Source organism: Protopterus annectens, chromosome 3.part1, assembly GCF_019279795.1.
Source record: "Protopterus annectens isolate FY-2018-M chromosome 3.part1, PAN1.0, whole genome shotgun sequence".
NCBI classification, from domain to species: domain Eukaryota; kingdom Metazoa; phylum Chordata; order Ceratodontiformes; family Protopteridae; genus Protopterus; species Protopterus annectens.
Window position 1 is genome coordinate 1,703,985,190 of NC_056732.1, and position 14,118 is coordinate 1,703,999,307.

At 39.8% G+C, this 14,118-nt stretch overlaps 2 protein-coding genes across 2 annotated transcripts in view; one reads left to right on the top strand and one right to left on the bottom strand.

Annotated features, from left to right (window-relative positions):
* The window catches only part of PARP10 (poly(ADP-ribose) polymerase family member 10), a 1,579,412-nt gene that overhangs the window by 423,354 nt on the left and 1,141,940 nt on the right, over nt 1-14,118 (bottom strand). The gene's annotated exons all lie outside the window — the stretch shown is intronic.
* LOC122798630 (riboflavin transporter 2-like) overlaps nt 1-14,118 on the top strand; it is a 295,120-nt gene that overhangs the window by 153,638 nt on the left and 127,364 nt on the right. The window contains exon 2 of the mRNA XM_044067717.1: nt 5,074-6,183. Within this exon, the coding sequence (XP_043923652.1) occupies nt 5,162-6,183 (1,022 nt within the window). The 5' untranslated portion in view covers nt 5,074-5,161. The remainder of the gene's footprint in view (nt 1-5,073; nt 6,184-14,118) is intronic.

Sequence of the window (14,118 nt, forward strand, 5' to 3'; positions counted from 1 at the left end):
GGTGGGCTCAAGCTTGTCACCTCAACAAGGGACAGCCTTTCACTCAACCCACAGCCAGGCAAACACTGACAACAGATGCATCGGATTATGCCTGGGGAGCACACATGGCAGAAAAATGTATTTAGAGTGAGTGGCCCACAGAGCAAAGACATCTTCACATCAATCAAAAAGAGATGCTAGCTGTACAAAATGCAATTATAGCTTTCAAGTACCTGCTACATCCAGGACAATGACTACTAAAGACAGACAACACCACAGTTATGTAGTACATAAACAAGCAAGAGGGCACACACTCCTACCCCCTCTGCAGACAAGCCATGACCTTGTGGAATACAGCTCTAAACTACCAAGTTCATCTGCAAGCACAATTCCTGCCAGGAGAGAAAAACACACTGGCAGACGACCTAAGCAGAAACATCATGGACCCCCACGAATGGAAATTGAACCCACAAATATTCAGAATGATAACACAAAAATGGTGGAGCCCGAACATAGATCTGTTTGCTTCCCCAATGAACTGCCAATTACAGAAATTCTGCACAAGGAGCTACCATCCACAAGCATGGAAAGTGGATGCCCTCTCATTCAGCTGGAAAAAACTAGAAGTATACGCTTTCCCTCCTTTACCTCTCCTTCCAAAGGTACTCATAAAAGCCAGGCAGGAAGAGCCAAAGATGATCCTGATTGCACCAGACTGGCCATGCCAGCACTGGTACCCAATCTTAAAGAACTTAGCACAAGAACCACCCTGGATTTTGCCTCAAATCCCACAGTTGTTGACACAGCACAACAATCAGATACTTCACAGCCAGCTAAAGACCTTAAATTTAGCTGCATGGAAAATTCCTCAGTCAAGCAACCAATGCCTCTCTCCAAAGCTGTTATGGATGTCATTCTGGAGGCCAGAAGGCCTAGCACGAGAAAAGCCTACTCGGATAAATGGAAGAGATTATGTGCCTGGAACCAAGTGCACAGCCTTGACCCTGTTGTCCCAAACATCCCTCAGATACTTCAATACTTAACTGAAATGCTGGACAAGGGTCTCTCTTTTTCATCCATCAAGATCCACGCCTCAGTTATTTCTGCTCATTACAACATGGATCCACCAATTTTTTCTAATCCTTTGTTCAAACAGTACCTCAGAGGGGCTAAAAACATAAGACCACCCCACGTAGAGCACCTACACCAACTTGGGACCTCAACTTTGTTTTGGAAAAATTAACTTTACCTCCTTTTGAGCCAGCTAGCACAGCAGAATTAAAATACATCTCTTGGAAAACTGCTCTGCTACTGGCAATAACATCAGCACGAAGTTTCAGAATTACAGGCACTAATGGCAGTGGAACCTTTCCTCATTTTCCACCAGGACAGGGTGTCTTTAAGAACTAACCCTACGTTTATGCCAAAGGTGGTATCAAGTGTGGCTCTAAACCAAACTATTCACTTGCCAACTTTTTATCCAAAACCACAGAACAAAGGGGAGAGACTACTACATTCTTTGGACATTCACAGGCAGTTACGCTTCTACTTGGACAAAACCAAAGCTTTAAAAAAATTTGAGCAATTATTGGTAGCATACGCTGCAGGAGCACAGGGAAAAGACATTTCAAAACAGACTATTTCAAAATGGATAGGACACTGTATACATTTCTGTTACACCCACCATGGGAAACCTGTACCTAACAGTATTAGATCTCACTCCACCAGGGCAACAGCCACTTCAACTGCCTACCTCAGGGGAGTACCTACCAAGGATATTTTGGAAGCAGCAACATGGAGTTCTGTTCATACCTTCACCAAACATTACCATTTGCCTTTATACTCCAAATCCAGAGCTGGCTTTGCCACTGCTGTACTGCAGGGCCTCATAGCCACCCCTAATGCCTTATAAATCCAGCCTCCCTACCTCAGCTTTGGGATTCCACCCAAGTGTAATGACTGCAGCAGTGCAACACGATGAACATCATACAGTTTTGTACCTACCATAAATGAAGATATTCGAGTGTAAACACTGCTGCAGTCCAGGTTACCCTCCCTCCTTCCCCTCTTACTTTCTGGTACTTACCTAGGTCATCTACCCTTTATTACCTATGGGGAGTATTTGCTGGTAACTAAAAATGGTTGTTTGCTTTTCTTTTGTATATTTTACTAGCAATTTGATTTGCCTACCTATTTGGGGGCACCTGACATCTGGGGCAAGAAAAACTGAAGAAAATGGCGTCAGCTGCATGTTATATACCCCTCTCACATTGACGACAGGGAGGAGGTGACAGCAACTGACGCAGGACCAAAACTTTGGAACTCAGGCCGACTGGGGAACCGCCTGACGGCAGGATAACCCAAGTGTAATGACTGCAGCAGTGTTTACACTCGAACATCTACATTTATGGTAGGTACAAAACTGTACTTTTCACAATAAAGCATTCTATCCCCTCCCCTTCCTTGTATGTGCTTCCACTTACATGTTCAAGGGGGCTTTTGTCTTCAGCATGGAGTCACTAGGTCCATGTCCCTTTTCATGGCTATGGATTGATTGACTGATTGATTTCTTCATGTCTGATTAACAGAATGGTCTGACTATGCCATGCAAGACTGTTTTTCAGCAGAGGTCCATGGAGAACAGCTCCACAAAATTACACATTCTAACAATAAAAGGGAAAAAATGTAGACAATACAGAAACATGTAATGCAATACAGCATGACTAACTTCATAACTTAGCAGAACAGTTGTTTTTGAGGAGAAGGAAGAAAGAACAGTTACAAAGCAGTATAAAATACTTAGTGTGTGAAGAAAAGGAGGGATATGGAGGGGGTATTAATGAGATAGGAAAAATGTAATTAGGAAGAGACAGGACAGCGAGGAGGCATTATTAAAGGGAAGATTGTTGGGGAAGTTTGCAGAGAGAGATTTAGTGTAAGTGGAAAGTTAACAGTTTAGTAATGCAGGAGAGAGTAAGACTGGAAAATTCTAGGATAATAAAGGGCAGACAGCATGATTAGAGGAGAAAGAGTGTAGTTAAAGAATAAAAATTTGGATACAATATATGAATAGACCCATTATAAAGTACAATGCCCCGTTTGGCATGTATCTCACAAGACACCTACAACAATTGGAAAGGCCACAGAAATACCTCACTAAGAGGATTACTAGCCTCAAACAGATGCCACATGCAGACCGTCTCAAAAAACTCCAGCTCTACTCCATCACATATCACCTACCCAAAGGCGATCTCTGCCTAACATACAAAGCTATGTCAAACCCAGAGCTGTTGGACATGCTACACTTAAAGAAATCCCAATCTCTCCAAACCATATGCCCCAGGGACCTAAACATTGTCACCACAATAAATAGAACATGCTGGAGGGATAGATTCCTGTCCCAGAGACTTCCCATACTCTGGAACAAACTACCCATTCATGACAAGCAAAGCTCCTCATTGGCCCTCTTTAAGAAAAATCTTGACAACTGGATGGGAAATAGAAAATTCACCCAGGGATCACTTCTGCAGCACTGCTTTACAGGAGCACAGGAAAATAATTTTCTTGGGTGGCGAAAGTCATAGAACCTTTTTGGCTAGGCTTATATAGGCCCCAGGGCCAATAGCCTAGTACTTACCTATGAACCTGTGAATAGATGTAGAAGGAAAGGTAGAGATGTAATGGTGAGTTTAGCCAGGTGAGCTGAAGCAAGAGTTGTGCCAGGTATTAAATAGGTGGTACGTTAGTTTAATTTTGAAGCAGACTGGGGTGGATCTTATCCTAATAGTGGCAGTATGGGAGTTCCACAATTTATACAGGTAGTCACCAAAGCTACTGTATGAATTTTCTGGCCTGAAGTACTTTTGTTTCTGATGAGTGAAGGGGCCTTGTGAGAGCATACCATTGTAGGAATGGATGGCGAGAGTTAGGAATGGAAGGAGGTAGAGAGGGGCATGTTTCAGGAAAGAAAAGTACTCTACATGCCATATTAACTGTGGGAGTGTACCATTATATGAATAGTGGGTGAAAGGGAGGGGCATGTGTCAGGAAAGAAAAGTACTCCACATGCCATATTAACTGTGGGAGTGTGCCATTGTAGGAGTGCAGCGTGGTAGGGAGGGGCACGTGTCAAGAAAGAAAAGTACTTTAAATGCCATACTAACTGTGGGAGTGTACCATTATAGGAGTGGAAGGCGAGATGGAAGGGCATGTGTCAGGAAAGAAAAGTACTCTACATACTATATTAACTGAGTATATCTGATGTTTTGTGAATTTTAGCCAGTTTAGTTTTTTGAATGCAAGCCAGTGATGATTTGAGTTGGGCAATTGGGTAATGTTGTTGTAGCATTGTTCTAGTTTTGGATTGATGTCAACTTAATGTTTGTAAGAATAGGTAAGGCATAGAGTAAGCTTGATAGGATATAGCAAATGTTCTGTGTGATTGTGAAATAATCACCCAAGATATGTGCTCCCCTTTCACTAAGATGGTTTAGCTAGTGCTGGCTGCTCAATTCCATTTTCCCCCACCCACCTGTTTTAGCATGCAAGCCATTAGTCAAACTCGGGTCATCTGGGGTCATAGTCAGGGCTTTATTCCTTTATGTCACACATTCTGGCCCAAAACTATAGAGATTTTGGCATCCAATGTTACTGTTATCAGTACCCCTACAGTCCTTCAGTGACTACAGGTGCTGGTAAAATAATTAGCTCGCCATATCAATATATACACTTCTCCACTCATCTGCACCTCCTTCAGTCTCTTTTTCTTTTCATCATCCCTTCTGAATCTCTGGCATTCCTTGTTCTACCAGTTAGTGTTACATTGATGACTGTTTACCTTTGCTTTACATGCAGAGATTTATTGTACACTTTTTGTCTCTTCAAAATGTTAATTACTAAGCTTCTGGTATATTGTAAGTACTGTGATATAGTATCTTTGATAAATATCCCTAGTATTACATGCAGTCATGAATTTCAGTTTCATTGATGTAAGGCATACCATTTTCCTACATGAAAACCAATAAACATTATTAAACAAGAGCAGGAGTCCACAATGATTATTTTTAAACTGTTGATTATTTTAAATCTCTACAGATCTCCATAATCCTCATCACAGGTTTCACCATCATCTCAGCATGCATTTACAAGAAGTATCTAGAAAATAAAGCTACAGACTGACATTATGGCGCTGTTTGTTCATGTCTTAGCATGCCTCTTTGGAATGGGATCCTGGGTGGCCATCAATGGAATGTGGGTGGAGCTACCCTTAGTCGTCTCTGAAGCACCGGAGGGATGGTATCTCCCATCATACCTCTCAATTTTGATCCAGCTGGCCAACTTTGGACCTTTATTTGTGACACTGATGCATAAGTTTCAACCCGGCAAACTAAATGAATTGGTGGTGATTTATACAATCATTATCATTGGGATCCTGGCTTGTCTTTTCCTGACATTCTTTTGGAAGGTGACAACTATTGTAGCCGGTGCTTCACGCAGCACTGCTCTTCTCATATTAATGTTCTTCCTTTCAATTGTCGATTGTACCTCATCAGTGACCTTCTTGCCATTCATGATGAGACTTAAAACCCCATACCTGACCACCTACTTTATCGGAGAGGGACTGAGTGGTCTTGCACCAGGTCTGGTGGCCTTGGGTCAAGGTATTGGAATGCTCCAGTGTGTAAACCGAAGCTTGTCAGCTAATAATGAAAGTTCCATCAATGAAAACGAAGCATTCAAAACTGAGGCACACTATTTGCCAGCGAACTTTTCTGCTGAAGTTTTCTTCCTGTTCCTCAGCGGGATGATGATCGTCTGTTTGGTAGCTTTCATTCTTCTTAATCACTTACCAAAGGCACGACGGGAGCACTCCAATGAAATGGACCCAAGACAACCAAAAACGATTGTAAAACAAAACAGGGAGAAAAATTCCCAAACTCAAGATGAAAAGCCAATGATAAGTTCTAACGTTGGTCCCAGGAAGAAGCTGCACAGTTCATTTGGGACCGGCAAATATTCTTGGACTCAGGTCATCTTTATTTTTGTAATTCTAGCCTGGGTAAATGCTTTGACAAATGCAGTCTTGCCATCAGTTCAGTCTTACTCATGTCTTCCCTATGGCAACACAGCCTACCATCTGTCAGCAAGTCTGTCTGCTCTAGCAAATCCACTGGCTTGCTTTATTGCCATGTTCCTGCCTAACAGGTAAGATCAAGCAATTTTTGAGCATTCTGACTAACTGTATAACAGCAAAATCATTCACAAATGAAAATAATGTCAAAAAAATAAAAAGAAGCTAGAAATTATGACCAGGTAAGTCACAGCAGTAAAGTGCAATACCAGAAGAGGTTGCCTTAGCCAACTATCCTCTCCACTGTGATGAGTTACTTTGGCCCAGCAGGATGCATGCTTTCATATACTGTATTTTCCCTGTCAGCATAAATATATATTTTTTCTAAACTGAATTAGTTTTCTATATGAAGCCTTTACTTGTCACATTCAGCAAAACACTAAAATTTGTTTCTATATCCTTGTAATTGCAAATTATGTACAGCTGCACAGGTAAGGTTTGGCTAAAATAGTACTACTAGTGTACGAGTTAAGGTTGCTTTGTTGGACATTTCTGAGCATCAGCATATGAGTTATGTCATACTTGGCAGGACATCTCTGTACATCAGTATATGACTTAGGTATACCTGGCAGAACATCTTTATATATCAATGTATGAGTTAGGGACACCCAGCAGGACATCTTTGCACATCAGCATATGACTTAGGTATACCTGGCAGAACATCTCTGTTCAGTACTATATGTGTTAGGGGTACCAGACAGGACATCTCTGTACATCAGTGTATGACTTAGGTATACCTGGCAGAACATCTTTATATATCAATGTATGAGTTAGGGATACCCAGCAGGACATCTTTGCACATCAGCATATGACTTTGGTATACTTGGCAGAACATCTCTGTACAGTACTATATCTGTTAGGGGTACCAGACAGGACATCTCTGTACATCAGTGTATGAGTATCAGAATATGCGTTAGGGATACTTGGCATGATATCTCCATATATCAATGTATGAATTAGGGATACCTGTGTATATCAGCATATTGGATAGGGATATCTGTCATGATATCTCTGAAAATCAGAGTATGAGCTAGGAATTACTAGTGGGACATCTCTGTACACCAGTATATGGGTGAGGAATACCTGTCAGGATATTACCAAACATCAGCATTTGTGTTAGAGATACCTGGTTGTTTGTTCTCTGTACATCATCTCATGAGATAAGGATATCGGGCAGGACATCTCTGTATGTCAGTGTGTAAGTTAGGGATACAGACATCTCTGTACATGTGTGTACGAGTTAGGGATACAGACATCTCTGTATGTCAGTGTGTAAGTTAGGGATACAGACATCTCTGTACATGTGTGTACGAGTTAGGGATACAGACATCTCTGTACATGTGTGTACGAGTTAGGGATACAGACATCTCTGTACATGTGTGTACGAGTTAGGGATACAGACATCTCTGTACATGTGTGTACAAGTTAGGGATACAGACATCTCTGTACATGTGTGTACGAGTTAGGGATACAGACATCTCTGTACATGTGTGTATGAGTTAGGGATACAGACATCTCTGTACATGTGTGTACGAGTTAGGGATACAGACATCTCTGTACATGTGTGTACGAGTTAGGGATACAGACATCTCTGTACATGTGTGTAAAGTTAGGGATACAGACATCTCTGTACATGTGTGTAAAGTTAGGGATACAGACATCTCTGTACATGTGTGTGAAGTTAGGGATACAGACATCTCTGTACATGTGTGTACGAGTTAGGGATACAGACATCTCTGTACATGTGTGTACGAGTTAGGGATACAGACATCTCTGTACATGTGTGTACGAGTTAGGGATACAGACATCTCTGTACATGTGTGTGCGAGTTAGGGATACAAACATCTCTGTACATGTGTGTACGAGTTAGGGATACAGACATCTCTGTACACGTGTGTACGAGTTAGGGATACAGACATCTCTGTACACGTGTGTACGAGTTAGGGATACAGACATCTCTGTACATGTGTGTATGAGTTAGGGATACTTGGTGGAACATCTCTGTACATCAGCACATGGTTTAAAGATAACTGCCAATATATCTCTGTACATCAGTGTATGGGTAAGGAATATCTGGCAGGATTCTGTACATCAGTTTATGATTCATAGTTCATAGGTTCATAGTTTATTACTAAGCTAACTGCCCTTGCGAGCCATTTTTAAGCCTAGCCAATTATCCCTTGTGAGACTCAAACCCTGCACCTTGTGTTTGTAAGGCAAACACCTTAACCATTAGACCACCCTCCCAACCCTATTAGACCACCCTCCCAACCTCCCATGAGTTAGGTATACATAGCAGAACATCTCTGTAAATCACTGTATGAGTTATAAATGTCTGTTAAGTCATCTCTGAACACCAGTGTATGAGTTATAAATGTCTGTTAAGTCATCTCTGAACACCAGTGTATGAGTTATAAATGTCTGTTAAGTCATCTCTGAACACCAGTGTATGAGTTATAAATGTCTGTTAAGTCATCTCTGAACACCAGTGTATGAGTTATAAATGTCTGTTAAGTCATCTCTGAACACCAGTGTATGTTATAAATGTCTGTTAAGTCATCTCTGAACACCAGTGTATGAGTTATAAATGTCTGTTAAGTCATCTCTGAACACCAGTGTATGAGTTATAAAGGTCTGTTAAGTCATCTCTGAACACCAGTGTATGAGTTATAAATGTCTGTTAAGTCATCTCTGAACACCAGTGTATGAGTTATAAATGTCTGTTAAGTCATCTCTGAACACCAGTGTATGAGTTAGTTATACCTGATAGAACATCTGTAGACATCACTGTGTGAGTCAGGTATACCTGGCAGGATATCTCTTTGTGTACATCAACAAGCAGGTGGGGTCCAAATGGAGAGATGAAATCAGCAGGAAAAGCAGAGCAGGTATCACTGAACCGCTGGTACTTAAGTCATCCTTAAGTCTTGCTAAGTACCTTCACATGGTGGACTGTGTTTTTTAAAAATCACACCAAGACTACACTAATATATAGACTGCATTTTATACATCACAAGACTAGGTACACAAGGCCCAGGATAAAAAAGTTCCCCCTTCTAGTGTACGCACTGATGCCATGACTGAAAATAAGGCAGTGTAGGGTGCTCGGGAAATGCAAACATTCTTACCACAGGGTTAAGTCAAGAGCGGGAGGTTGCCCCCGTGACAGAAGGAAGTAGGTTACAAAAAGTGCAAAATCTGACAGACCAAGAAAGAGGCATAGAGATGACAAAGTGGACTGTTGAGGATAAAAAAGAATGTATGTATTATTCTTATTAGCAGGAGTGGTCATAGGTCAACTGGTGCCCTAGGCAAAAGGGCTCCACAGTGCCCCCCATCACACCACCCGGTGCCCCCATCTTTGTCTACCTACAATAAATAAATACTGGAAAAGCACCCCTACTACAGCGGCACCCTAGGCAGCCGCCTAGTTGGCCTATGCCTAAGGCTGGCTATGCCTATTAGACAATAAGCACATAATTTCCATACAAAGGATGTGCAGACAGATTAAGAGAGAAATTAGTGGAAAAAAATTACTTGTGCATAAAAAAACTGTCAAAAGCTACAAACATTTTCATTTATTAATATAACAGATCCATGAATAACATGAAAAACTTTGTGCAGCCTGGAAATACAACTGGCAGAGGAAGTGCAAACATATAAAAAACAAAATCCAGAGATTTTTGAAAGGTATAAAAAAGAAACATGGTCCAGGAAAAGAAAAAAGATCTGGAATGGTGCAATATTTATGCAAAGGAGAAACCCAAAGTACGCAGTAAAAAAATGCAGCTCCACAGATATTTGAAGAGAAATACAGGTAAAGCCACCCAACATGGAAAATTACACAATACCTAAAAATAAGAAAATAAAGGGGGAATGTAGAAAACAGGATTAGTAAGATAGTTGTTACATAAATAGAAAATGAAGTCATGAATTATCTGCAAAGTAAGGGATTTAATGCAGAGAATCCAGCACAGGCAATATTGTAGCATAATGGAACAATGGGTCCACAGATTAAGGAGCAGCAGGGGAAGCAGGAGGTATCTGAAGTAGATTTGCCACATGTTGATGCTCTGGAGCCTTCTGTAGGAGACCAGTACAAATGTCCAGTTTAAGTTACACAGCAAGGGCAGGAGCAGGAAACCATGGCAACTCTGATGCAGGTAATGTTGCGGAGTGATGGACCACTGGGTTCCCATATGAAGGAGCAGCAGATGAAGCAGTGTACGTCTGAAGAGGTGTGTCAGGAAAATGTTCTGGAACTTTCTGTAGAATACTTAAAAGAAGCAGAGGGCCAAGAAGCTGATCTCAGTTCAGAAGAAATTATCTAAGCAAAGACTTGATTGATTTAATAGAGCTGGATAAACAAAATGTTAAGAAGATTGGTAAACAGATAAATACTGCAGTCATGACTGTTAAGAGTAATTCATGCGGTATAACAGAAATAAATAGGATATGTTATTGTGCAGTTAAACCAATAATGGATAAAGTGTTACCGCAAAACCACAGCGTAATAAGGAAAAGGATGGGAACAAGTAAAATGCCACCATGGAAGCACTTAGTAGAGAAAGCTATAAAGCTATTAAGACAGGAAGTATCTCTGTTACAAGAATAGAGTCAAGGGAACAGATCATCAAAAATACTTTTGAAGGACAGATGAGGTAAAATTAATACACAGATTCAAAACCCACCAGGATCTATCATACATTATTTCCAATAATAAACCAAAAATATGAGGACAAGCAGAAAAACTTAGAAGATATGCAGATAAATATAAAAGAAAAATACAAAATAAGGAATTCATTGATGGCCCAGAAAGGTTTTACAGAAAACTGGGAAACTAAACAAAAGAAATAAAAATACCACAAAAAAGAAGAAATAAACATATTTTGGAGAAATATCTATTAAGACCCTATGGAATATAACAAAGATGCTGAATAGATAGAAGAATCAAAACAAGCAATAAAGAGTTCTAATGTAGATAATATGAAATGAGATAACGTAACCTCAAAGAAATTGAAACATAATTAAGAAAAGCTCCTAAATGAAAAACCCAACCCCAGTACCTAACTTCTGGCTAAGGGTATGAATAACTTTGCACAAAGAATTAGCCCTGTGTAAGGCTTACTTATGTGCGCATCCCAAACAGACACTAACCTGGTTAACAACAGAAAAGATGATACTCCTCCTCAAGAGCAGAGTTGGATCCAACACTCGTGACCTAGGCAGTCTCATATTTAGCCAGCCTTTCCTATATTTCAACCTCTGATTTTTGCAGCTTTATTACATCTTCTGAATATCTGTTTAAAGCTTCTTCCATTTGTTCCAGCCTTTTGTTGTTTGTGCTGATATACTCCATCAAGGTTTTGTTTATTTTAACCTGGTCAGTAGGCAGTTGTCTTATATCTTCCTGTAGATTATGTGAAGTCATGTCTGAAGGTTGCATTGCTTTTTGCTGAACAGCTGCAGAACTTTCCCCAGTCAGTGATTCTTGATATCTTTTTGTAGGTGATTGTTTTTTTCAGTTCTTCTGTACATTTCTTTATTCTTGGCATCTAGGCAGTGCACTACCTAGTCAGCTACTGAAATGTACCCATAAAAACAAGTGTACTGGCCTTCTCGGCTTAGTTTCTGTTTTCACACTAAGAGAGCCAAAAACAAGATGTCCATTAATTCAGAGGTTTAGTTAGATCTGTAAAACATTTATATCTTTTAGCATCCTGCATGGCTTGGCTCTAGACGATTGTCGCTGTTGAAGTAACACCCTACCCCACGTACAGAAGTGGGAAAAGGGGATGAAGATGGATGTGTGGAAAGATGGATATGTGCATGATTTTCCTTTTGTATAATAGTTTAGCGTTGTCGCCTCACAGTAAGATGCTGACCGGTTCGATTCTCAGCTAGAGCGTCTTCTGCGTGGAGACATGCGTGCATGGGTGTACCTTCATTGAAGGTTGTGTGTTAAGGCTGGTAACTCGGCACGTAAAAATCAACTACCAATCATTAGCAGACCGGAGATCTGCTGTGGCGACCCCTGACTGGCAAAAGCCGAAAGACACAACAACAACATAATAGTTTAGTATGATAAGGTTATCTGTAAGCTTATAGGTGTTAGATAATCTTATCTCTTCAGGACCCACTTTGTTCTTATTTGTTTAGAGATTTAGTTATAATAATGTTGAATGAGTGAATAATTAAGGTCTAGTTAATGGATAATTTATACCACTATAACATAAATAGGTATACAGCACACTTTGTTGTATTAAAACTTTCATGTAGTAATGGTGGAGTAGTTTTAAATGGCAAAATATATAACAATTAATATTATCTTACTATGTTTAGCTTGTACATAATATTATATTAATTATTTCTAAGTCACAGTAGCTTTTGGCTAGATTTTTAATGACATTTTATGTATTCATAGGTAGATAGTACAGTACTTTGTCTACTTGATGAGCAAACTAGAAAATTTAGTATCCATGATATATTCCTTTATTAGTTAATATATACAGTTATAGACTTGTTTTTATTTATGAGTTTTAGTAGTTTAGTTTGTAGAAAGGACAACTTCACAAAATGTGGAATACTAAGATAGTGTTGGAGGAATGTATTACAGCCTTATGTACAACTAACTCATTACATCCGAGTGACGCCCCCAGGTTCGTCAAATCCAAACATAACGAAAGTTTTAAAACATGAGGAGAACAAGTCTAAGATGACAAATTTTTTAATTCCGCAGAGACATTTCAGTGTCAAACAGTAATAGAAATCAAACCATAAGTAAACAAAAATCAGACAGCAAATGAATGTGACAAAAAAGAAAAGAAAGAATATAAGGAAACAGATCAAATGAGAAGGAAAGAAAATTGGAAAAGCCATAAATATAGTGGCAGATTTCATGCAGAAATGATTAAGAAGAGGTGAATCGAAACCAAAATATAAAAGGCTAATAAGGGCAGCCCAGGATAGGGAACTATGTACATGCTTGTTTAGAAAGTTCATTGAAAAGGTGGGAGAAACAGGCAAATGCAGGTTCTGTAAAAAAAGAATGTCTTGTTGCTGGGTGTGATACACTCACAGCAGTGGGCCTGTATATTGAAAGGCATAATAATGCGGCAAGACTGCTGCATTGGAGATTGTGCAAACACTACGATATAGAAGTAGCTGAGAAGCACTGGAAATGTGTACCATCAAGCATTACAGAGAATGATGTTTATATTACATGGGATCACCCATTACCAACAACTCAAAAATTAAATGCAAGAAAACCAGATATACCATAATAGTCCATGAAATAAAGGCAAACGTAGCATCAATCAGTGAAATTCCTATACCCAGTGATTACCGTGTCTTATGTACAGAGAGACACAAAGTCTTCAAATACCAGGATTTAAGGGCAGAAATGAAAGCAATGCAGAAGAAAGAAACCCAGACAGCTCCAAGAATGGCAGTAGCAACAGATCTAATAAAAAGACTTCACCGTCATACTTAGATATGCTACCAGTACATGTAAACCCATAGGAATTACAGAAGGAGTGAATTCTGGGCACATTAGGGGAGCCGAGAAGTGCACTGCTGTCTAACACCAAAGATTTAATTTCATGAACACTGATTTTACCCAAACTTAGGAATGGGGTCCATTCTCATCATGGTACTAGAAACCCAAAAGACTTGAGGAAATTAAACCATGTATAAGTTAAGGATACCTGGCAGAACATCTCTGTACATCAGTGTATGAGTTAGGGATACCAGGCTAGACATCTCCAAACATCTTACATAGCATTGTGACACTACATATAAACTGTGTTTGCTGCAACCCTTCCACGCAGTGGTTTAAGGACTACTCACATTTCTAATGGCATTGTCTTAATTATTTGTAGAACATGGAGTGCTATGGTTATATTCCAAATTCAGGAAGAAGATAGATTTGTAAAACAGCTTTCTGACACAAAAAAGTTACTTTTCACTGTCTTGTAGTACCTTGTAGAATTCTGGAATGGATAAAAGTC